Source organism: Eumetopias jubatus, unplaced genomic scaffold (genome assembly GCF_037043125.1).
Source record: "Eumetopias jubatus isolate StellerSeaLion01/CBP00866 unplaced genomic scaffold, mEumJub1_p1.0 scaffold_9, whole genome shotgun sequence".
Classification (NCBI taxonomy): Eukaryota; Metazoa; Chordata; class Mammalia; order Carnivora; family Otariidae; genus Eumetopias; species Eumetopias jubatus.
In genome coordinates this window covers 50685071-50711687 of record NW_028274815.1, presented here as the reverse complement: position 1 = coordinate 50711687, position 26617 = coordinate 50685071, and the positions used below count along the sequence as shown (strand labels likewise).

The 26617-nt window shown below is 37.7% G+C and overlaps 1 protein-coding gene across 4 annotated transcripts in view; it reads right to left on the bottom strand.

Moving 5' to 3' along the window:
* Nucleotides 1-26617, bottom strand: part of EXOC6B (exocyst complex component 6B) — a 609012-nt gene that overhangs the window by 513465 nt on the left and 68930 nt on the right. For all 4 annotated transcript variants that reach the window (XM_028116269.2, XM_088026464.1, XM_028116270.2 and 1 more), the window contains exons 2-5: nt 11951-12116; nt 4870-4917; nt 3149-3239; nt 2992-3037 (exon numbers count right to left, since the gene is read on the bottom strand). In XM_028116269.2, the coding sequence (XP_027972070.1) occupies nt 2992-3037; nt 3149-3239; nt 4870-4917; nt 11951-12116 (351 nt within the window). The remainder of the gene's footprint in view (nt 1-2991; nt 3038-3148; nt 3240-4869; nt 4918-11950; nt 12117-26617) is intronic.

Genomic DNA, 26617 nt, shown 5'->3' with positions numbered 1-26617 from the left:
GTCTTTATTTGTAGGAAATTACACCAAAGTATTTGAGGAGGACAGGGCATCACATCAGCAACTTACTTTCTACTGGTTCAGGAAAAAACATAGCTAATTTATATGTACTTGAGAATGTTTAAAAATAAAATTTTTTTAAAGACCACAAGATAAATGACAACAAAATTTACAGCTACTATACAACAAAAAGTACTAAATTAACTAAAGTTAATAGATAAGCCATGGATTGAAAGCAAATATCTGCAGGATATTCCTAATAAGAAGAAAAGGTATCCAAAGTATCTAATGAATTCTTATAAATGAACAACAACAAACAACCTAAGAGAAAAATGGACAAAATATATGAAAGAAAATCCAAATGTCCAAAAACCAGTATCACTAGTAATCAAACAAATGAAACCACAGAACAATTATCTATCATTTCATAACAGATGTTACCTAGAGGTGGAGTAACAGACCTCCCATAAAATGCCAGTGGGAGTCTAAATTGATAGGCTTCACTTTGGAGAATAATACCCAGTAAGAACAAATACATGAACATCCTTTCTTTGATCCAGCTGATCTCTTTCTGGGTATAAACCCTAGGGCAGCAGAACTGGCACTACCCGGGAGCCTGGTAGAAAATGCAGAATCTCAGGAATGAGCCGAGCCCAGACCTCCTGAATCAGAATCTACATTTAACAAATCCCCATGTGATTTGTATATATAGCAACATTTGAAAAGCACTGTTCTTAAGAAACCTTGAATGTGTGAACAGAGACATGAACAAGAATATTTATAGAACCACTGTTTGCCCAGCAAACAACTGGAAACACGCCAAATGTCTTTCACAGTATCAGTTATCCTGTAGTAACAACAATCCCAAAAATCTCAGTTCTTAAAACAAAGATTTATAACTTACTCATATTATACACCCATAACAGGTTGGCAGGGAAGTTCTGTTCATTACAGTTACTCAGGGATTCAACCAACATCTTGAAAGTTACCATTTGTCATAACCAAGGAAAAACAGAACTCTGGAGGGACTTGTGCTAGAAATTAACTTCTAAGCCCAAAAGTAATATTCATCACTTCTGCTCACATCTTATCAGCCACACCGGAAATATAATCCTACTGTGTAACAGAAGGCTGAGCTAGAAATACTGGTGAGCAGCACTTATGATAACCACTGGAAATGAGATGGGCAATGTGAATTATTCACATAGTTGACTATTATAAAGGATTAAGTTAAGTGAACTATATCTATACACCTAAGGAAAATAAACTCTCCACTACTAAGTATGTAAGCCCCATACGAGTAGATATTTTTGTCTGTTCTCTTCAGAGCTGTATCCCCAACAATGCCTAGCATATAGTAAGTATGCCATTCATTTTTGTGGAATGAATGAATCTCAAAAAAACAAGGACTGAGAACCATTCATATAAATGTCTTTAAAAACACAATACAATATATGATTTGTAGACATTAAAAACGTGGACTAGAAAGACACCAAATTTAGGATACTGATTTCCTCATGGGAGTAGGGAAAGAAATACGGCTGAGGAAAAGGACGTAAGTTTTATCTGTAATTTTTTAAAAAATGTCTATCTTTACCTCTCTCTGTCCATGTAAGTATATTTTTTCATATACATTTACATATATGAATCAAATCTGGAAAACTATTAATTTCTGTTAATTCAGAGAAGTTGGTACATAGTGTTTTTTTTCACTGTAAACTTCTGTAATTTTAGAACTTTACTAAAAGGTTATCGTATCTCACTGAACGGAACTTCTCATATTGTCCTACCTATGTTCTTGTATGTGAACATATCCTCCTGGGGAAAAGAAGGGAGTCTAAGAAATTCAAAAAATTTTGCTGCCTCATGCTTTAGGCTTTAAAATTCTTGAGAACCTAATGTTTTTATTCACAATATTTCTATTGTTATTTCAATATCACATTTCAATTCTATACTTTTTCCCTCACAACCTAGGTAAAATCAACATTCCAGAAAGATATGTCCTGTTTATCCTACAGCTTCACACCCTACCCCCCTCATACTGCAGCATACTCCAAGGTAGAGAGGGTGGGATGCTTACTCTAGCTTGGGAAGAAGAGCGAAAGTGTCACTACAGACTTTCCTCTGGAATAAAACCAGAGGAAAACAACACACAGGAGAGTAATCCTCTAAACTTAATCTTGACTTTGCCACCTGTGATGATTAACTTTATGTGTCAACTTTAGCTAGGTCATGGTACCCAAATATTTGGTCAAATATTATTCTGGATATTTCTATGAAGGTATTTTTTAGATGAAATTATTGACACTTAAACCAGAAGACTGAGTAAAAAAGATTACTCTCCATAATTTAGGTGGGCTTCAGTTAATCAGCTGAAGACCTTAACAGAAAAAAGACTGACTCCTCCAAGAAGAAGGAATTCTGCCAGCAGACCACCTTCAAACTCAGGCTACAATATTTACTCTTCCCTGACATCCTAGCTTACCACCTTATTCTGCAGATTTTGTACTTGCCAGCCTCCGTAATCACGTGAACCAGTTCCCTAAGATCAATCAATCAATCAATCTCTCTCTCTACACATATACACACACACAAACACTCTACTGATTCTGTTTCAATGAAGAACCCTGACTAATTCATCCCTGCACCGGAACCAGTAACTATTTTTTCTACTACAATACTAAACCAAAGCATGTTTCTCAAATCAACTATCACTAAAAGTTATGTTTTACCCCTGAAAGACCGGGTCTTCTAAAAACCAAACATGAGTAGTGTTTTTTTTTTAACTAAACATAATTCATGACAAAATATCAGCATACCATACTAGCTTGTAAGTAAGTCTCAGGATGTATCATAAGATATAAAAAAGGCAAGACAAGATGTTATATGGACTTAATTATTTCCTGAAAGGTTATGCTAAATATGGACCTTAAAACTACCCTAATTAACAGAAATTTAAGATAAGAAAAAATGTTCAATAAAAAAAAATCTTACCTTTTAGTTTTCATCTGGTCCCTCAGTTTGCTATACATCTCCAGGACTTGAAAGAAAAGGGAAAAAAAGAACACACAGAATTATTCAGAGAAAGTGAGAAACTTATTAAAGCTAAAGGAATTGCATCAAGAATCCTAATCCATTTCCAATTCCTCACCTGGAAGACACAGCATTAATTTATCAACAGTGGCTGAAATATTTCTCTGTTGTAGTCGACACTGCTTCAGCTCTTCCATCGCTATTACCAGCTTGGCAAGAGGAAAAAAAAACTGAATTATGCCAGTAGCTATAAATAAAAAGCTTTCAGCCACATTTTTCCACCCTGTGTTCAATTCATCAGAAAATCCCAGAGAGTTTCATAGACAGACCTGCCAAGTGAACTAAGAAACTGCCTTTCTCAACTAGTAAAACATTCCTGCGTGGTTTCCCATTTTCTCCCCAAGATACATACTATACTGGAAAATGCTAGCTGAAATGAAATCCTCAAATCCAGGAGCTATTCAGAAGAAAAGAAAAAATTTGCAGATTTTCTCCAAACTTTACTCAGACTCTTCGTCATGTATGGTTTCATCAAATCTTCTGAGAAGATCCTATGTTTCTTTCATCAGTGCTAGACTCAAGGGAAACAATCCTCCCTATATAGCTTCAGCTGAGTCTTAAAAATGATCTTCAGCTAAATCTCTATTTTAACAAACAAACCACATGCTTAGAAGTTATGGCTTTTCCAAGAGTTCCAGTTTAGTGAAAAGTAATTCATTTTCCCTCCCATAGCTGTTTTAAAGGCTTCCATCTGAAGTCGTACCACAGTACAACTGGAAGAAACTGCACTCTGCATAATTTGAAATATGTGAGACAAACTTTCAAAAAGCAATAATCTGCATAGCCTCTTGTAGTATTCATCCAAAACCTATACCTAAAAACATTATCTGCTTAGATGCCATGAAAAAAGAGCAAAAGAGAACTGCCGTAAGTCATTGACAAAACAATCAAAAGCTAATTTTAAGAATTATTAAAATTAAACATTAAATAATTACTAGTCGGTAAGAAAGGTACATGATATAGAGAACAGTAATGGACTGCAAGTCAGAAAACTTGAGTTTTAGTCTCAGCCTTGTCAATTACTATGTAAATTTTAGCAAATCATCTGTTTTAGCTTCCTCACCAATAGAGATAATACCTGTCCTGACTTTGTGATAGGCCTGTCATGAGAATCAGGTGAGAAAAAGGATATAAAATAATCTTGTAAACTGTGATGGTTTAAATGGTGATTATATCAATTAACAGAATCACTGATTCACTTGTTTAACAAATATTGATGGAGCACCCACTTTGGGCCAGTCACTGTCCAGGCAGGTAGAGGGAATATGGCAATCAATAAAACAAACAAAAATTCCTGACTTCATGGAGCTTACTCTCTAATGGAAGGAGACAAAAAACATACAACTAAAAATATGTAATAGTAGAGCATGATAGGTGATATGGAGAAAAATAAAACAAAAAAGTAAAAAGAACACAGGGGTGAAAGTAAGTCTGCAATTTCAAATAAAAGGCCTCATTAAGGAGAGAATATCTGAGCAAAGTCTGAAGTAGGAGAATATTGGTGAAAAAGCATTCCAGACAGACGGAAGAGTACCGGCTGTATTATGACTACTCAAGTGATTTAAAAACACAGTGAAGAAAAGCCACAGCCTCTCTCACCAAGCTTTCTAGTGGCTATATTCATATAATTCAGAGAAACATTAGGGGAAGCAACAATTAACATCCAAGTTCCTCCAACATACTCCTGATGGTCTTATAAGCCACTATATCAAGAATGCAGTCATCAAAAGAGAATGACAGGAAACAGAAGATTTTTTTCAGAAGGTAAACTGGCCTTACTTCCTTTCCCTCATGTTGCAGTTTTCTATTAGTATCCGTCACTTGATTCTGTGGAGAGAAGACAATTTAAACTCATAAGAAACAAACATTTAGACAACTGTTGGGTAAGATCACATTTGAAATGAAAAGACTAAACTCAGTTACTCAGACAGTTTCAGTATTCCAACACATTTTGGCTTAATGGCATTCTCTTGGGTCTAAATTATATCAACTTTTCTACTAATGTTTTCTATTGCATGATCTTTTGAACAATGAAAAGAAAAATTTACTGAATGATGTGTTTAGCTTAGAATATTCCAAACTAAGATACGACAACAACTAAAGATCACACTTGAATTTTGGAAAGAAGAGAAAAAATAATCCAAAGAACCTTACCATCTCTCTTATGTGTACAAAAAACAAATTTTATCATAGATATTCCTCAACTCACCGATGTATTCCTGGAAAACTTGGGTATAAACTGAACTTTTTAACTCAGGCCAAATCTTCCCTATTTATTATCCTAATTTTAGAAAATATTTATCTTGGGGCACCTGGGTGGCTCAGTTGGTCAAGTGTCTGCCTTTGGCTCAGGTCATGATCACAGGGTCCTGGGATCAAGCCCCAACTCGGGCTCCCTCAGCAAGGAGTCTGCTTCTCCCTCTCCCGTACCTCCCACCCCTGCTGCCACTTGTTTGCTCTCTCTCTCTGTGTCAAATAAATAATAATAAATTCTTTTAAACTTTTTATTTTAATTTTTTTGGATCATTAATTTTTAACAGTTCTTAACATTTCCACATTCCCATTTTTCTAAATTAATCTCTCCATCAGATAGTCGAAACTATGTAATAAACAAGCCTTAAAATTTATCTAGAGTTTGTAATATAAAGGAACTGGCACCAAGTTTTTTGATATCCACTTTTGGAGACTTGATTGATATAAAAAAAATTAAGTATACAGAACAGTAATTTCCACAGCACCTCAGACATTAACAAAACATGAGCAATATTAACTTCTAAGCTTACTTTAATAGAGGCTCTCTACCCGTCCACCAATAACTGCCACTCCTTATACTTTTCAGGCATTCCTTAGCCCAGTGTTTCCTATTATATCCCTTAGAACACGAAGAAATGTTAGTTAATAGGTACTCTGCACATGCACACAGAGGTGCACACCTGCACAAATATACACATACATACACACACACACACACACACACCCCAAATAAGTATGGAAAAAATCCACTAAACAGGTTAGTTTATTCCGACTTCTTGAAGCCTTTAATATTCTACATGCTCTGTGAATGCCCAATAAGGGGATATCATACTGAATGTTTTCCAAACTTTTTTAATATAATACCCTCTTATTAAGGATCATCTTAAGAAACGAGTTTTTCAGGAACACACATTTGCAAACTTTTCCCTCAACTATATACTGTACCTGGACTATCATTTTCAGAGCAGATTATGACATGCACCTCCTTTCACAGACAAAACAAAACCTAACCTTCTCCAGAAAGTCTTTATAAAGTAACAGAAAAAGAAACCCTCAAATTCCCTCTACTATTTATTTAATAGCACCCAATGTGAAACACACGGTTTTATTAGACTGCTAGCTCAATATAAATTAAGACTGTGATGTAACTGTCTCAAAAGCTGACCTAAGACAACATCAATAGAAGCATTGTCTAAAGTAGAGGTCAGGAAACTTTTTGCAAAGGGCTAAGTAGATAATCTCTGTTGTGACCATTCCACTCTGCCACTGTAGCAAAAATGCAGCTATAAACAAAATGCAGGTGAACAGACATTGCTGCATTCCAATAAAACTTTATTTACAAAAATAGGAGACAACCTGAATTTGGTCTACAAGGTATAGTTTGCTGATCCTTAGTCTAGAATGAGATGGTAAGGCTATTAGACCACATTATAAGAGTTACATTCAGATCCATGTTTTAGGAAGGCCACTGACAAACTGAAACACAATTAGATGGGAATATGTTTGGAGAAGGACCCCAAGTCACACAAATGAAAAATAAAGGATTTCTTAGCCCAAAGAAGGGGGAAATATTCATTTGGAGATACTATATACCATATCTGGACACTATACAGTATATACCACACCTAAATAACAGCTATCCATCAAATATCTGAAGAGCTATTAAAAGAAAGGTGCTATCCTAAAAAGAGTGCTTATTACTTAAACTAATAAGTGGATGTTACTAGAACATAGGATTAATATCAGCTTAATATAAGAAAAAGCTTTTTCAAGTAATGTGAATAAAAATGGGGTGGGATGCCTTGAATTGTGTACTGCTATCCCCCCTTCAGAGTAGTTATTCAAGCATAATTAGTTGTTTAATACTGAACTAGAGAGCTCATAAAATTCAACCTTCCATAAATACTACTAAATTCAAAATCAGTCTCTATTTTATTTACCTTATAAAGACACCATTTCTAAAACTTTTTTTTAAAGATTTTATTTATTTTATTTGAGAGAGAGAATGAGATAGAGAGAGAGCATGAGAGGGGGGAGAGTCAGAGGGAGAAGCAGACTCCCTGCCAAGCAGGGAGCCAGATGCGGGACTCGATCCCAGGACTCCAGGATCATGACCTGAGCCAAAGGCAGCCGCTCAACCAACTAGAGCCACCCAGGCGCCCTAAAACTTTCTTTTTTCACCTCAAACTCATTGCGAGAAATACATTTTACATTGCAACCACTACACAAGTATAGGGCTCACGCATGCACGCGCACGCGCGCACACGCGCGCACACACACACACACACACACACACACACACACACACACCCCTGAAACAAAATTCTCAAGAAACAGTGTTTACCCTCACTACAGGTAATACACTTTTACTGCTTTCCATTCTGTTCTGTTCTATCTCATTTCAATTTTTACTAAAAATACTGATTACGGGGCGCCTGGGTGGCTCAGTCGTTAAGCGTCTGCCTTCAGCTCAGGTCATGATCCCAGCGTTCTGGGATCGAGTCCCACATCGGGCTCCCTGCTCCGCGGGAAGGCTGCTTCTCCCTCTCTCACTGCCCCTGCTTGTGTTCCCTCTCTCACTGTGTCTCTCTCTGTCAAATAAATAAAATCTTAAAAAAAAAAAATACTGATTACAGCCCACTAATTTGATCTCGTGCAAACGGCTCTAAAACACATCCATAGGAGCCTAACCAATGCTTCTAATAAGATAATTACCATTTCACTACTATTTTAACACAAAAATGAAAAGAAAGTATATTGCCTACCTAGGATGCCACTCCTCTTGATGCAGAAAACATAAATATGGAGGGAGATAATATATACACTATGAATCAAAAGAAATAGTGGGCATCCTAGAGAGTGTAGTTTCTTATCATTGCTATGTGAAAATAATACTGACAGTAGTTAATACTTAGCCTTTTGCATTTTCTAAACTCTTTTCTAGAGTTCAAGAATCCCTAATTTTCATAGCTTCCTAATCCAGGTTGAATGGCTCCCCCTGCTCTAGAAGAGCTGCTAGACTTTAATACCCTCAGGCTTCAGAGTAGATGAGCAGGAGCCTGAAGCAGTCAAAAACCCTGAACTGGTAGCTTCCCAGTCATGGTTTCTCTCAGGGGCATCCTGAGTAATTTGAAGGAATTTGCAACTTGAAACAGTTTGGAGGAAGGAAGAAAAGATGAGTACCAACCAGCAAGGGATACCAGCAATTGGTGAACATCATGGGCGATGTTCAGTAAAGGTATGCCAAGAAGGTACTCTACCACATGACTACTTCAGTAACCAGAGACAGGGCTTTGTGTTGCCCGTCACAACCTGGGGACCCAGGGAGCGGAGGGAGAAGTCTGGAATACACACATCCAAGTAACACAGAAAAGAACAGCTTGAGGGGAGAATGGAAAGCTGGGAATGGCTGAGTGAGGACGAACAGCTTACATGGCTCCTGGCAGGAAGCCCCTACCTTTGTTTTCAGACATTTCAGATACTTTTGTCCACCTGAAGCCTCAATGGTCCATTTCAGCCCCCAAAACTTCAGCATAACTTTTCATTTAAAATATAATCAAACTGTTCATACTTTTTAACAGCTCTATACATTAAGCAAACATTTCTAATACTTTCTCATGTAAGATATCCTTCTAAAATAAACTGTAGTTTATTATTCTTTTAAATGAATGTATCATGACTTATTTTACTAATCTTCTACTAAATGACTTTAGGGACATTTTAAAATTTTATACATTAGAAGGCAGAGGAGGGGAAAAAATGAATAAAATAAAAGTTTTATACATTAAAAAAAATCACATGAACATCCTTATACATGCACCTATAGCCTCAGAATAAGTCCTGGGGCACCCTGGGTGGCTTGGCCAGCTAGGTGTCTGACTCTTGGTTTTGGCTCAGGTCATGATCTCAAGGTCATGAAATCAAGCCCCACACTGGGCTCTGTGCTCAGTGGAGAGTCTGCTTCAGATTCTCTCTCTCCCTCTCTGCCTGCCCCTCCCTGACCCTTGTGTGCAAAAAACAAAATAAATAAAATCTTTTTAAAAAAAAAGAATAAGTCTTTAAAACAATGTGGAGTTTTAAGTATTCATAAATAAAATTAGTCTCCTCAAAGGTTGTAACAATCTACACTCTAACCAGCATACCCTGGTTGACTGGTATCATATCTCTAATCTTAAATATCATTTTTTTCATCTCTGTCATTTTATTAGGTGGAATTTTATTAAGCCTCCACTCTTTTAACTTTCTAAATTGTAGAGTTCCCTTGTATTTCTTCTTCATACTGTATATTAATGCATATTTGTTTCCTATTAGAGTGTTCATATTTTTCCTTTTAATTTATAAAGATTTTTTTCTATGTTACAGATATTAGTCAATTGGCAAATGTATTTTTTTTTTGAAGATTTTATTTATTTGACAGAGAGAGACACAGCGAGAGAGGGAACACAAGCAGGGGGAGTGGGCGAGGGAGAAGCAGGCTTCCCGCGGAGCAGGGAGCCCGATGTGGGGCTCGATCCCAGGACCCTGGGATCATGACCTGAGCCGAAGGCAGACGCTTAACGACTGAGCCACCCAGGTGCCCCGGCAAATGTATTTTAAATAGTTTTATTTATTATTTATTATTTTTATTTATTATTTATAATTTTTACCTTATATGTAGAAAAGATTCTTTCATTTTAATGTCATATCTATCAACTTTTTTCTTTCTGGCTTTAGGAATTTTGTTTAGAAATGTATTCCTCAATCCCCAAATCACAAAAACATTCATCTGTACTTTCTACTAGTTTCTTGATGGTTTTGTACTTTACACTTAACTGTTTCGTTCATCTGAGATTAATGTTGGTACACAATGAAAAACAGGTCAAACTTAATTTCAACTAAAATAGTTAAGCATTACGCACAGTAACAACAAATCAGAAGAGCCATTACTTTGGGCGGGGAGGGTAAAGGGAGCAACTAAGAAGGACACAAAAGACAGATTTAATTGTGTTGGCAATAATATACTTCTTAAGAAGGTTGGATAGTTGTAGTACAGCTCCACAAACTCCTATTTGAAACCTTGGGACCCACTGTGTTTTGGACTTCAAAAATTTGGAGATTTTGGAAAGATAATACGGTACAGACTTCGTGTTACATCACGCCCCTACGCACTGGGTAGCAGGACAGGATCCCACAAACACATTGGTATTTCTGCAGCAAAACACAAAATGTTACATTAAATAAAACAAATTAAGAGGCTTGACAGCTTCATGGAGGTTAGGTTTTGAGGTCAAATTAGCTCTTTTTTTTTTTTTAAAGACTTTATTTAATTTAGAGACTGGGGAGGGGCAGAGGGAGAGGGAGAGAGAGAATCCCAAGCAGACTCCGCTCAGAGCGTGGAGCCCAACGCAGGGCTCGATCTCAAGACCCTGAGATGATGACTGGAGCCCAAATCAAGAGTCAGACGTCCCACCAACTGGGTCACCTCAAACTAGCTTTTAAATCACTATAGCTTTAAATAGCCCACTTTCCCTCTCAATAAAATTGTTTCTTTGTTTTTCTTACCTATGTATTCTTTTATATGAATTTTATACTCACTGTCAAGTTCACCCCATGCCCCAGAAAAATCCTTTTGGGATTTTAATCCAAATTCCAATAGGAGAAAGAAGAGGAAGAGGAGAAGAAGGAAAAGATGAAGGGAATGGAATGGAGGAAAGAGAGAAGAGGGGAGGGGAGGGGAGGGGAGGGGAGGGGAGGGGAGGGGAGGGGAAGAAAGAAGAAAGAAAGAGAGAAAGAAAGAGAGAAAGAGAGAAAGAAAGAAAGAAAGAAAGAAAGAAAGAGAAAGAAAGAGAGAGAGAGAAAAAGAAAGAGAAAGAAAGAAAGGAAGAAAGAAAAGTGAAGAGAAAGGGAGGGAGGGAGGGAAAGGGAAAGGAGTAAGCAAGGAAAAGGAAGGAAGGAAGGAATTTGAGGCATAAGGACTGGAAAGAAAGAAATAAAGCTGTTATTACTTACAGAGCATATGAGTGTTTACATAGAAAATTCAAAAGAAGTCCACACACAAATTATTAGAAAGAATAGAAGAGTTCAGTGAAGTGATCAGATTTACAATGAATAAGCAAAGTCAGTTATCCAAGATAAGGGACCAGACCAATATGGCTGGTCTCCTTCCTGAATCTGAATCTGTCATATCAAGAAAGAACTTCCATGCTTTGGTAGAAGATACTGCACAATTATCACTGATTTTTTTTTCCTGTGGCCTTGGTTGCCATGCTGCAAAGACTTCTACAACACTGTCATGCCCTACAACCCTGTCATTCTATAGTGATGCTTTTATCTAGCAAGGAAGTAGATGGATGACATGAAGAATCAACTGGGGGTTTCTATTTGAAAAAAAACAGTTACTGATTGTGTTGCTGCTTCTCATCCGCATGTAGTCATCCAAAATAAAATTTAACTTAGAAGAGTATTCTTTTTAGCTAAAATCATCCCAATTATCTATGTTTCAGTGCAAATTCCTTCCTTAGTTTCTTTACTCCAAACATGTAACCGGCAATGTATTCCCTACTCCTTTAATGCAAATCAAAACCCCAGCACAGGATGGAGAAACAAGTCCCTCTTAGAGCCTTCTTACTTTGAGTTTCTGAGCTTCCCCTCTCACTTTCAGCAGTTCAGTTATAGAGTCCACAAAGCCCTGGTAATGAAAGTTGCACATTTTCTCAATTTCCCGGTCATGATTGCGGATGCGAGTTTCAAGCTTCTCCATGAATCGTCCATGTTCCTCACCATCATAGACAGACCTTTAAAAAAAAATAGCATGAAGATTACACCAGATTTACTTCTAAGAAAGAGAAACAATTACAAATCCAGAGTGAATTTATTTAGAAATTTCATATTGAAAGTACATTAGCCACAGAGTAATCCAATTATATTAATATTGCCCCAATTCTAGACAAGTACTTTTTTTTAGGAAAACAGAAATTTTGCTCCCTATTCATTCAAAAATATTTAAATATTTGACAGTATTCATCACAGAATTATCGTCATAAAATGAAAGGACTGAATTACAACTCCTTTGCAACTTTCTTTCTGAAACTTACCTAGAAAAACTCAATTTTGGATAAAGCCAACTATCTAATCACTCCATAACTATACCCAAGAAGCTGATGCTGCTGGAGAAAAACACAGCTGTGCTGGGTTGACTCAGTTTAGCTATATAACCACAAATCTAAATTGGGCATTCAATAAATACTGCTAGATACTACTACTAAAACTCTCCCCCCCCTACAACCACCACCACAAAATCACTTTGTATTCTCAAATAACTATGTGTGAGAACCTTACTTGGTCCTCTCCTCAAATGTCCATCCCCTCACTCTCACTCTGCGGATGGGACTCAACATTTCAAAGAAACTCTCCCACTAAAATCAACCAACCTTCTTACCTCTGTAACTCCTACTCTGTCCACCCTCCTGTAAGAATGGAAAAAGCATTTCAAGCTCTTATCTGTCAACCCTTTTTGTTGTCTCACGAACTTTACTCCTTCAATTATTCCCTTTCATCCACCCCCTACAGCATACATTTCCCCACTCTGCTAAATCATTCTCATGGGCATATAAACATGACTTAAAGGAACTGTCCTTACTTACACATTTCCCTCCAGCTAACCATCTTATTTCTCTGCTCCCCTCCCAGCAAACCTCGTTGTCCCTTCCTTACCTCCCAATACTTAGCAATCATCTTGCTCCACCTAATAGCAGGATTTGCTGTAATATGATACACCCTCCTTCTTGAAACAATCTTTTCTCTAGAATTCAGTGATACCACAATAGTATGGTTTTTATCCTTTCGCGGACAAGCCTTCTCCACCTCCTTTCTGGGCTCCTCCTCCTCTATTCTCCTTCTAAAGATTCTAAAACCAACCTATCTTTTCTAACCATGCTCTCTTACCAAGCAATGTCATCTAATGCCATGCCATAAAATACCCTGTACATAATGAGGACTTCCTAATCTACATCCTGAATTCAGAGCACTTTACTGAGCACTAGATTCTCAAATATCCAGCTACTATTCAACAATTACAACTGGATTTTTAAAAGCCATCTGAAATTTAAAAATCATCTATTGCCAAGCTATCACACTCCCAAACCTGTTCCTCCCCAAATCTCTCCACCACTCACCCACCTCATCACAACTAATGGCACTCTCCAGTTGCCCAAGTCAAAAATCCAAATGCGGGGGGGGGGGGGGGGGCCAGGGTGGCTCAGTCTTTAAGCGTCTGCCTTCGGCTCAGGTCATGATCCCAGGGTCCTGGGATTGAGCCCCACATCGGGCTCCCTGCTCCGCAGGAAGCCTGCTTCTCCCTCTCCCATTCCCCCTGCTTGCGTTCCCTCTCTTGCTGTGTCTCTCTCTGTCAAATAAATAAATATTTTTTTTAAAAATCCAAATGCAGGAATTACTCCTAATCTACCTCTTTCCATCACACACCCCATCCAAACGATTAATAAATCCTGACAACTCAACCTCCAAAACATATCTTAATAGTGGACTGCAACCCACCATTTCTACTAAAACCCTAGTCCAAATCTATATCATTGGCACAGGGTAATAGCTTCCCAAAAGTTTCCATCTCCCCATCTCCCCACCTCCACGCAGACACCCTCCACACAGCAGTTAAAATGATCTTGATAAAGCAATAAATCAGATGTTATCCCTCTGCTTATATCTTTCTAATGGTTTGTCTTTACCAAAGGAATGAAAATCTTAAACCATTACCATAGCCTATAAGATCCTATATAATCTAGCCTCTGATACCTCTCCAACCTCATTTCTCTCTAGTTCCCACCCCTAGCCACCCTCTATCCCCTATGTTCTAGCTAAAGTGGCTTTTTTTTTCCCAAGCCTCTTCTTCCCTCAAGAATTTTATTTTTGCGGTTCTTATGCTAATCATGTTCATCCTCTATATATTCAAACAACTTTCTCATTCTCATCATCCTGTTTGTTGTCCATCTCTCCCCTCAACCCACCCCAATTAGATTATAAACTCCAGGGCAAGAATTCTACTTGCCATATTCTCCATTGTACCTCTACAACAGTGCCAGACAGGTGGCAGGCAACGAGAAAACATTTGTTGACTAAATGAGTGACTGATATTATCTCTAAAACCTCTCTGACATCTTTGTTTGTTTGTTTGTTTAACAAACATACATGTGTTCATTACCAACATTTTATGGTTCTAGAATCATTTGTAGGTACCAGATCATGACCCTGATCTTGTGCATTCTCCTCAGCAGATCAGTTCCACTGCCGAAAACTCAGCAGTAACTACAGACAATACATACACAAGTTTGGCTTCCAGTAGAAATTCTGATCACTTACTTCAGAAAACCCACAGCAATCTAGATTCATTCTCCTTCCTTTGAAATAATGAGATCGTCAAATAAATTATAAACAATTCCCGCTTTGACAATTAAGACACACTATAGAATAACCAATTGCCTGAAGGAGCTTGAAATACAGACAGAAGGCAGAATCTACCACTGACATTTCAACTAACCTCCAATAAGCATAAATTTCCCCTTCCAAGAAAAGGAAAAGGTTTCCCTGTGAAGATACTAATATTCCTTGCCATTTATAGAAAAGCAATAACCTATGAAAACGTATCAATCTAAATGACATGAGGAGACAGTATTCAATATTAGACAACTCTCTAGTTTCAAATTCAGTTATATCTTGACCATACCTCTAAGTAGCTCATCTACTTCCTTCTACTATGTAGAACTTTTCTTCATTTTTCCCTTCCAAAGAGCTATATCAATATCACAAAAGACAACTCAAAGAGAAGAAAATCCTCAAATTAAGAAATTCGTAACACATTAAGAATGCCTGCCTAGCAACCTAGTTCCCTGAACTTCCTATAAAAAAATATAAATCAAAGAAAGAAAAAGGTGGATTTTAGCTGCCTGAGTAGACAGCCTTGTTTTAGCAATGCAACTAACCAGCTATGAATCTTTGGGCAACTCAGTTAATCTCTCTGACTCTCAGCTTTCCCATTTAGAAAACAGGAAGCAGGGTGCCTGGGTGGCTCAGTTGGCTAAGCAACTGCCTTCAGCTCGGGTCATGATCTCAGGGTCCTGGGATCGAGCCCCACATCGAGCTCCCTGCTCGGTGGGAGGTCTGCCTCTCCCTCTCCCACTCCCCCTGCTTGTGTTCCCTCTCTCGCTGTCTCTACGTCAAATAAATAAATAAAATCTTTAAAAAAAAAAGAAAATAGGAAGCAATCAGTTGCTAATTCTCTTAAGTATCAGCCTACCTCTAAGTTTCTACAATTAACTTCCACTTTCAGATTAAGTCAATAAACTGTAAAGATCATACATTTTTCAGAGGAGTGTTAACAGGTAGTAGTTCAAAACAACTTAATGAATTTTCTACGTCCTTATCATTAGCTCCTAACTATTTCTCCTATCTTAGGGCCGTTAGGATTCTACTATTCTCTTTAATTATAATAATGTTAAATAACATCAAAGGTTTATAGCAGATCCCCTGAGTATCTTGAGTATTTAAGAAGTTAGAATAGGGGCGCCTGGGTGGCTCAGTCAGTTGAGCAGCTGCCTTCGGCCCAGGTCCTGGGATCAAGCCCCACGTCAGGCTCCCTGCTGAGCAGGGAGCCTGCTTCTCCCTCTCCCTCTACCTGCCGCTCCCCCTGCTTGTACTCTTTCTCTCTGATAAAAAAAAAAAAATCTTTAAAAAAAAAAGTTAGAATAAATATAAAACCCACATACTTAAAACAAGGGTGTTGGGACTATATTTACAAACTTGTGTTTCATGGTTACATAATATCAAGAAATCCACAATTTCCAGATTTAATGTGTATATAGGGAAAAGCATACATATGTAATTTTAAGGGAAACTGATCTATAGTTTCCATCTGGTTATCAAAAAGGTTAAAAATCAACTGATTTAAAAGTTTTGTTTCAAATTGCCCAGCACAGGAAAAGGCAATTATAGATCACTACTTAGCAGCTCAATTTCTACCAGCATTTCAAGTGTATCTCAGCCTTAGTCTAGCCAATATATCTATTAAACACAGAATTTAAAAAAAAATAATAAACAAGTCTTAAGTTCTGGAAAGGTTATAGACCTACAGAAGTTAACCTAATATTCGTTGTCAACATTGCACTTGAACAAAGAATAGCTTCCCCGCCCCCCTCCCCAATCTGGAATAAACGACTTAAACTAGAGAAAGACTGCCATCTAGTGATGATCCATTTCTAACATTCCTTGAAACTCCAACTTGGGGATGTGGCCAAGAGGGACTGCTTAAAAATCTAAAACCTATATTCTGTAATACCTCCTGGCCAAAGACTTACAACCAGTTATTAAATGATACTTTATATAAAGCACTCTAATATTTAAACTTCCATTTGTAATATAAAGCAGGATTTTTTTAAAGATTTTATTTATTTGAGAGAGAGTGCGTGCACGAGCGGAGGAATGGGGACAGAGGAAGAGGGACAAGTAGACTCCATGTTGAGCAAGGAGCCCGACACAGGGCTGGATCCCATGACCCTGAGATACCTGAGCCGATATCAAGAGTCAGACACTTAACTGACTAAGCCACCCAGGCGCCCCTCTAATATAGAGCAGGATTTAGAGAAAAACTATATGCTTTTAACATATCTATGCCACAATTAAATAAGACTGTCTATGAAATAAACAAACTGTACCACTGGTTTCATTATTTGTCATAATCCAAAGAATATTCTGGTACCTATTAAAGGTAAACAAGAAGAAATGCTTGGGAATTAACAAGTCTTTATAGCCTAAATTTTGAGTCAATCACATAAACGCTGCCTTGTAAAGTCTAATCTCACACACACACAAAACACAAAAAAACAAAAAACCACACAAACACAAGCGCGTGCGCACACGCACACACACACACACAGATTTCTACAAAAAGCAACATGTTTTATCCTAGTGGCTATCTCTGATGCATACTTTTAAACATCCCACCTAGATTTCATAGGCATTTTAAGAGAGAGATTTTAACTTCTAAAATGGCACTTCAGGAATTCTATTCAACAAATATTTATCATTCCTCTGTAATGAACCATTACAGGATTGTATCATTTGCTACAGCCTATATCAGCTCAAATCTGTTTGTCTAAAGAGAAAAATAATGTTATGAGCATACGTTATTTCATTTAAATCCTATGAACCTTATAAATTAGACATTATTCCCATTTTATAAATGAGGAACCTGAAACCCAAGAAGATGAAGCAACTTGACAAATTCACACAGCTAGAAAGTGTCCCCTGTGGTACATCGGTCTGTCTCCTTTTCAAGCAAAGAAAGCAAAAAAGTCCCATGAACCCCTGAGCTGTTAGAGTTGCAAGAGGTCTTGGAGATGGAATACAAAGCTCTTGTTGTACAATGGAGGAAACTGAAGCCAAGGAAAGTTAAAATGCCATAGTCAAAATTACATTGCTTGTTACTAATACATCTGGATCTGACTCCCAGAGAAAACACAATTAGGAAAAGCTAATACCAGACACAAAGCTTAGGTGGTTTAAAAAAAAAAAAAAAAGACACACACACACACTTCTACTTCTACTTCAGGATGAGTCAGGATCGTGCCTATCCAATCACAATTATTTCATTCCCCATATTAGTGACTAGTTAATAGGTTGCACAACTTTCACCAATGGGAAGTTAAGGAGAAATTTTGAAGTGAAGATCCAAGAAAAGGTTTTCTTTCCTGAAGGACAAAGGAAAAGAAACTGCTTTTCCTACTTGAGACACTTGCCTATACAATGCTTGGGGATGCCACAACGATCCCGAGGTGAGAGGAGATACTGCCAATACTCTGAGGATGGCAAGGGGGAAACATGGAAAATACCTGGGTCCTTGATGATGAACCAATGCTGAAACAGTCCTATAATCCCAACTTCATAGGATGTGATTTAATACATTTCCTATTTTAAGGGAAATTTCCAAATTTTAGGAAGTTTCCTATTTCCACTTTCCCTCCATATTCTGCTACTTGGAAAGGAAAGTATCCTAAAAGCACAATGTTGTTCAGTCTTCAGAGGTAGCAGGCAAATCAGAGAAAAAGCCAATAGCAAATCAAAGTCTACCCAATGCTAAGGAATCCTGTTCCCAGGACTGCTAGACTGCTCTTCCCATTTTCTTCCAGAGTTAACTCCCATTCAACTCTTCAAATCTCAGTATGCACCTTACTTTTTCTAGGAAAACTACTCTAGCTACATAGACTCTGTTACATGTTCCTCCTTTGCTTTTAACGCCATCACAGAATTTACGAAACTATATTCTGATTGCCCATTCACTTGGGCAATTTCCCCTTACCAGAACATTAATCTCTTTGTGGGCAGAGACTGTGTCTTGCCCATTTTATCTCCAGCTCTTAGCACAGAGCCTGGCACAGAAGAGACCCTTCATGTATGCTGAAGATGGGGAAAGAGAATGAAAGGTAGGAGACTAAAATGTGGGTTTCTGATTGTCTCAAAGACAGATGCAAAGCCTATCACATCAAACAAAGTTTAGCTGTCCAGATGTTTTTAGAACCAAGAAGACCTTCAAGACACACAGACTGAACATTTTTTTTCTTTTTGTTTTTGATTAATCCAAGAAAAAATTCCAGAGTTTATTCTGGTCTTTTCTTTTTCATATATATATATATATATTTTTTTTTTCTGTCATGGTTTTAGTCCTGAAACATTTTCTTCTCATTAAGTTCCATAAAAGCATCATTAGTATTTTTGTTTATTCCAAAAGTTAAAAATAAAGTGGAAAACCAGATTTGAGCATGATGTTGAAAGAGAAACTGCAGAAGGTCAAGTGGAGTTTAAGTCCCTTCCTCTTCTTACTTCAGTTTATCTATCAATTTAATTCAGACCTTACTATGGCAATTTGGATGCTCAGAGTCCATAAAGGTGAAAGTAGATCACTGTATATCATCATCAAGGACAGGGGAAGCATATGCTAGTTAAGGAAGTCTAAGCTGAAGACTATACCCAAATGTTCTTGTACTGCCACAGATCAAATATATTCAAATCCTTCTTTCACCCTGCAGATACCAAGGTTTACAACTGGCTTCACCAAAATAGCCCATGCAACCAAAAGAATGTTGTGATGGAGATCTCCCTCACGGCAGAAAGGGAACCCCATGCTTCTATGATGGCTATTTTCAGAGGGATAAAAACAGGATGGAGAAGTTTCAACTGGTACCTAGCCAAAGAGCCTACTAAAAACCTGGTATTGTTTAAACAGCACAGGAAAGTGAAGACGGGGAACTTGTCACAAAACATCAGTCAAATCAACAACAGTCTATTAGAAAATAAACTAATGAAAGCAAGGAAACTCCAAATCAAAGATATAGAGATCACTATAACTGCTACCATGATAAAGTCACACTATTAGAACAATTAATCAGCCTAAGTAACTGAAGACACATATTAACTGAAGAAATTCTTCAGGCTCTCCACATTTAATATTATGGTTCCAATGACAGAGACCATAAAGCTATTAATATACAGAAACAAACCAAATAGAGGCAGGGTATTAGAAACACTGAAGTGATTATTCCCTTTAGGCATATAGATTTAAAGGAGACCTAACAAAATCAGACCAACCAACTTTCCCAAAATCACTAAATCACACTATAAATAATGTTACAGATGTCATTTGTAGATGTGTATGTTGTGTATAATACATAAGTCCATGTGTATGTGCATTATACAGTGTGTATGCAATATGTGTGTGATACACACACATACGCACAAAACACACACACACACACACACACACTTTTCTGATTTTCTGAGAAAGAACCAGACTTTCTAACAACACATTCAATTCCTGGTCCAATTTCATATGCTATGGGTTGTTTACTGACACCCCATGGCCAAAGTGACCACAATTTAAAGCTGTGTAAATCTATAAGCAATTTAAGACCCTGAAGAAGGGTGGATAAACAGTATCAGAATAGTTCCCATACTAAAAATAATGGAGAACAAAGTAGGCAAAATAAGATCAACTTCCATGAACAATATGGAAGATTGGATATACCATGAAAAAACTTTCTACTACTAAACTCCCAAAACTGCTGGGATTAAGTTTCTAAATATATATTTTTTTAGTACATGGCTAAGGAAAAGGCAAAATAAGGAAAATTCCCAGAGGCTAAAACAAAACTGGAACAGGAATCCAGATTCTACCCATCTCCTATAACCTAATGCTTCTATTTGATACCCATATGCAGAAAAAGAAGCCCACAAAAGGTGGAAAGTCCAATCAGAGGCCTCCAAATGAAATAAGCCAAGATACCCAAGGGCTACACCCTTAATGAAAGGTAGAAAAACTTTTCCCCATAAGAATTAAAGGAATCAGCAGTTTCATAAAGGGAGGCTGCAAGGAAAGTTACCTGTCTGGGACCTGACCTTGGGTAGGGGAAGGGGGAAATCTCCCATGACGACATGAAGCCACAAGATGGCCTCTTCAAAGAAGGGAAGCCCATATTCATACTATTAACACTATCACTGTGGTCTGAGACATCTCAAATTAAGAATTTATTTTAGGGGCGCCTGGGTGACACAGTCAGTTGAGCACCTACTCTTGGTTTCAGCTCAGGTCTATCTCAGGGTCATGGGATCCAGCCCTGAGATGGGCTCCGTGCTCAGCGGACAGTCTGCTTGAGTTTCTCTCTCCCTCTACTCTTCCCACTGCTTGCACACATGCTCACGCGTGCTCTCTCTCTCTCTCAAATGAATAAATAAATACTGTTAAATTAAAATCTCTGTTCTGATCATTTTCCTTCTGGCATACTTTCTCTTACTCTTTTTCTCCTTTCACAGCTAAGATTCTTAAAAGGGCAATCTATACCCACTGCCTCCATTTCCTCAAATTGGACCTGCTCTTCAACACAGTGTAATCTGTTTCTTACCCATATCACTCCAATGAACCTATTCTTGCTAAGATCAATAAAAGCCTAGGGGTGGCTGGGTGGCTCAGTCAGTAAAGCATCTGCCTTCAGCTCGGGTCATGATCTCGGGGTCCTGGGATCAAGCCCTGCATCGGGCTCCGTGCTCAGTGGGGAGTCTGTTTCTCCCTCTGCCTCTGCCGTTCCCCCTTCTTGTGCTCTCTCCTCTTTTTCTCTCTCAAATAAATAACTAAAATCTTTAAAAAGTAAATTAATTTAAAAAATAAAAGCCTAATTGTCAAATCAAATATTCACTCTTCAGTTCATCATTTACTTGACTCCTCTGTTGTATGTGCCACCACTAACCATTCCCCCTCTCTGAAGTATCTACGCCCAGGGCTTCTGTGACATTCCCCTTCTTGGTCTCCACCAACTCTTCTTTGTTCTGGCTCTCAACACCTGTGTGGCCTTCATCTCCTCTCACTCTCATGTATACTCACCGAGAAATATCATAAATACTTCCGTTTTCACATTAATTAAACATCTTTGGTTCCCTAATCAGTAATGCCAGAGCATATCTCTGTCAAATCCTATAAACCCAAATATCCAACCACCATTTATCCTCAAAAACATCTCAAACTGTGCATGTCAAAAGTTGAAGTTATTAGCCTGACACCCACACCTCCAATTCCCTCCTATATTCACCATCTCAATTGAAAGGACCAACATCCATCTAGTCACCCAAATTAGAAAAATGTAAGTTAACCTTGACTCCTCACCCCACCTCACACCTCTCTCCAGCTAATCAGTCACCAAGACCAACTAATTCTGATTCCATAACCTCTCTTCCATGCTGTTCTTCGTCCCTATCCTCGCCTGCTAATGCCCTGGCTCATTTCCTCATTCTCTCTCTTAACACCTGTTTCACCTCCCTCCTTATTTCCCTAACAATCCATGTTCGATATTTCTTTCACAGTAATCTTCTTTAAATGAAATGGGGTGCCTGGGTGGCTCAGTGCATTAAGCATCGGACTCTTGATTTCTGCTCAGGTCATAATCTCAGGCTTGTGAGATTGAGCCCCGCATCAGGCTCCGTGCTGGGCATGGAGCCTAAGATTCTCTCTCCCTGTGCCCCTCCCCACATCTAAAAGAGTAAAATAAAAAACAAATGAAATTAAATATGATCATGAAACACACACACACTCCCTTTTAGAATTAAGTCCTGCTCAGGATCAAGTCGAAGTCCCTAACATAATATATAAGCCCTCTCCTTGTGCGGACTTATCTCTCTGAACACTCTCCACATTCTCTCTATAATTCCACTTGAGGTTCTTTGAGTGTACTCAGTAGTCCCTCTGCCCAGAATCTTCTTACTATCACTTTATCTGGCTAACATCCTTCAAGATTCAGCTCAAAATTCACTTCTGTAAACCTCCCTCCTTACTACAACTACCATAACCTGGTATAGAAGCTTCCCTCCTTACCAGCTAAGTAGAACCTAAGAAACTTTTTGTAAAACCTGAGAGAATTTAAGCTTTGGTGTAAATGTCTCCTGACAGTGAGGATTGTGAGTTCATTCTTTGAGGATGCATACTGAAGGTTTTACTTTTCTCCTACTTACTGATATGCTGGCATTAGGCATCTTTTCCCACAAGAAGCCAATTTCATCTATTCTAAAAATCCGCTGCAGCATGTAATAGTGCAGTTTATTAAGAAATACATTTAAAAATCTATTTTTAAAAATGAAGAAACAAAATCTGTTGAAGCACCCAGCCCTATCCTTGATCAACAATTGATACAGGATAAGCAGTACTCCTTAACAGCCACAGCACCCTCATTTACTACCTCGCCCTCATTTTGACACCGAGTAAATGTAAACCGGCCTTTACCAATGAAACCATGTGTGGTTTGAGGTAAATTTCACCAGAGATACTATCATCCTGCTTTGCCTTAAAGCTTTTCAACAAATGCCTAGTATTATTCTAGAAATGAATGGGCACCACCACTAAGGCCATTTACTGATGGAAAGCTGAGTTAATTCTCTTCTGTTTTGAAATGTTTATTTGTTCATATTTTTGAGAGGGTACTACACTGAGCACTCTACATTGTCATGATTTATTTACATGTCTATCTTCCCTACAGGACCTTGTGTTCCTTGAGGGTTTACTCCTGGAACAAGGCCTGTATCCCCACAGAGAAGGCATTATAAAGTGACAAAGGGTCTAAAGCAGTGCCTGAAAAATGTTTCAACATTTAAACTTTCTCCAAAGACAAGCACTAGAGTTAATAATAAACATTCTTACTTAAAAAGTAAGTTCAAGTTCTAGCAGCACAAATAATTTGTACCTTCAGCTAAAATGCAAAAGAGGAAAAGAAGGAATCTGAGGAAGAAAAGAAGGAACTAGAGAGTTCAAGGAAATCTACTGTAGGAGAAGAGAAGTGTCTGGGAATAATTTGTTATTTCCCCAGCTCTCCTCTAACCTTTTCTGGAAGCTAGGAGAAAGATGATTAAACAGCAACAAGACTCTGAAGGGAACTGGTGTTTCTGGCCCTTGTTGCCAGCAGAAGGGGGAGGGTGACAGCAATCCCTAAGGGCTTTTAGAAAAAATTGCTTCCAGGTGGAAATTTTTTATGGTACTGTGCAGCCTGGAGCCATTTTTTGCTTTCCTTCTTAACCACTGATGATTAAACCATGGACAATCAGGCTACAACAATGGAAACAGTTAGATAACTCCCAAACATCATGGTTCTATGCTCCAAATTACCAAGCGAACTCTCAAAGGAGAGAAACAATTTGTTGGCAAAGTCCTTTTTTATAAGGGGGAGAGTGGGGTACGGTCTGTTAAAGATTTGTATTTGGGAAAACATAAAAGTAGTCAAGAACTCTGTATCATAATAATAAACATCAGTCTCATACCAAGACTAGACACTGTAATGTACACTCATGGAGAGCTGAACAAAGGCAATGCTAAATGCCCCGTTCTTCAGCAATTTTTCATCATTTCAACCTGGATTAAGTGTTCTAGTAAACGATTATCATAGGGGTATGCAGAGAAATCCTACCACACATCATGTGGGACAGCTAAGTCAATTTATACCCAATCATGGTTCTGAAAAATGTCTGAGGTGTATGTCTGAGTTTGTAATGATGGCTCAAGAACATCAGGGGAAAGTTACTTACGGTACCAACTCAGAAGAAAAGCATAGGAAATTAGGGGCCAATCATTCGACCACCCAGCAATTGAATCTAGAAAACCTTACTATACCGATATCACCCACACATTAAAGGATAAATCCAGCTCAAAACTATAATAGTAAAAGTAAGCATTTTAAAAATATATACCAAGCTCTCTGTTGAACATTTTGCATATACTAATTCACTCCTTGCTCAAAGATAATCCTACTGGAGTAATCATTACCATCATTTCACACAAGAAGCAACCTTTCTGACACTGTTTGTACACAGAAACACTTACCTTCCCCAGGCAGCCACAATTACATCAAGGATAAGATCAAAGGAAATGGATGAGAGGGAGAATGTGGACGATGAGACAGAGGATGAGGGCAAGGGAGAGGTGAAGCATAAATACACCAAAATAATACAAATGGCAATGTTTGGATAATGCAATTGTGATTGGCTTTTTTCCTACTTTTCTGTAACTTTAGATTTTCTTTAAATAAACATCTATTGCTTTTATCGTTGAAAAAAGGAAATGCATTTTTTAAAGTCTACAATAGCACCTAGTTCATAATAGACAGATGTTCAATAAAATGTTAATTGAAATAAAAACCAAACAAAAACAACCACTTCAGGGTAACTTGGGGTCTAATGTTTAATAATCATCCAAAAATCAAATAAATGTAAAAAAAAATAGAATGAGAATTTCATTTCACAATCTATCCCCTACAAACCTAAGAAGCACTCACCACTGGTCAGAATTTTTAAAATTCAGTAGCTTTTCTATATTCTAACCTTCTCTTCTTATTGATCATAATCTCAAAATGTATTTAAAACATAAATATATAAGATCCCCTGAAATTCTCAATTTGAAAATTGATATAACAGTTTCCTAGGGCCCTTCTATTGCAACTATGAGGCCAACCAATTAATGATCCTTCACGAGCCTTCAAATGGGAGGGGAATAAGGGAGACTCAATGGTTATTATGGAACCTCTGATCTATTACTAAGTAATTTGATTTGTAAACTGGAAAAGTAGGCCATTTTCTGTTGTTTCCTATTCCACTAACATGACATTCAAAGAACTCCCTACTAAAATCATAAGGCTATTTACAAAATAACCTTCATGTTTTAGACAAAAATACATCAGGACACGCCCTTCCTCTCACACTATGAGGGCCATGTTGCTATTAGGGATCAATGCTGTGTGCTTTTTTCCTAGAAGCATTTGTTTAAGAACAGTACAGGCTAGCCCATTTTAAAGATCTCTCTTTAATATAAAAATGTACAGAAAAACGGAATTTCAGGGATGATCCAACAAATTCACAGACACGAGTTCAATTTTTTCTAGATATCTCAATCACATACTTCTCCAGCTTTTGTGGAAACATCTGTGGTAAAAGAAAGTTCATTGTGAGGCAACTGATACCATTCCAGTGGCTGTTGCAAAGTTCTTAAACAAAAATAAAATCTGCCTTCCTATAATTTTCACCATCTATCTTATTTTTGCCCTCAAAGGACCACTGAGAGCAAGTCCTTGATCCCTCCCTTCCCTTCTCCAGACTAAACAATCTCAAATTATTCAACTATTCCACATATAAACAGCCTTTCAATTCAGGTTTTTACCCTCTGGACACGTTCCAGTAGTCAACATTCTTCTTAAAGTGTAATAAAACAGGCAGTATGGGACAATGGTCAAGAGCACAGGCTTCAAAGCCAAGACTTCCTGGATTCAAGTTTGGTTCTGCTACTTATTAATTGTGTGACCTTGGGCAAGTTATTAAACTTCTCTATATTTAAGTTTCCACATCTGTAAAATGCAAATAATAATAGCAATCACTTCATACGGTTGTTATGTGAAGATTAAATGGCATAATAGAAGTAACGCATTCAAAACAAGGACTGGCACACAGAAAACATGCTATAAATATTAGCGATTTTAAAATCAAGCATGGTCAAGCTAGGGGGAAAAAAGACACATCTCCTTTTACTTTTTTTACTTACCTTCTATTAAAATAGTCTAACAACAATGCTTTAGCAGTTTCGGCTGTTTTATCATGCTGCATATTGAGCTTAAAGTCACATAAAATCTTTTAATTTGCTTTTATATATTGCTATACCCACTCAGTTGATATCCTAAATCTACAACTTACTACCTATTACAATTATAGTCTACTTTTC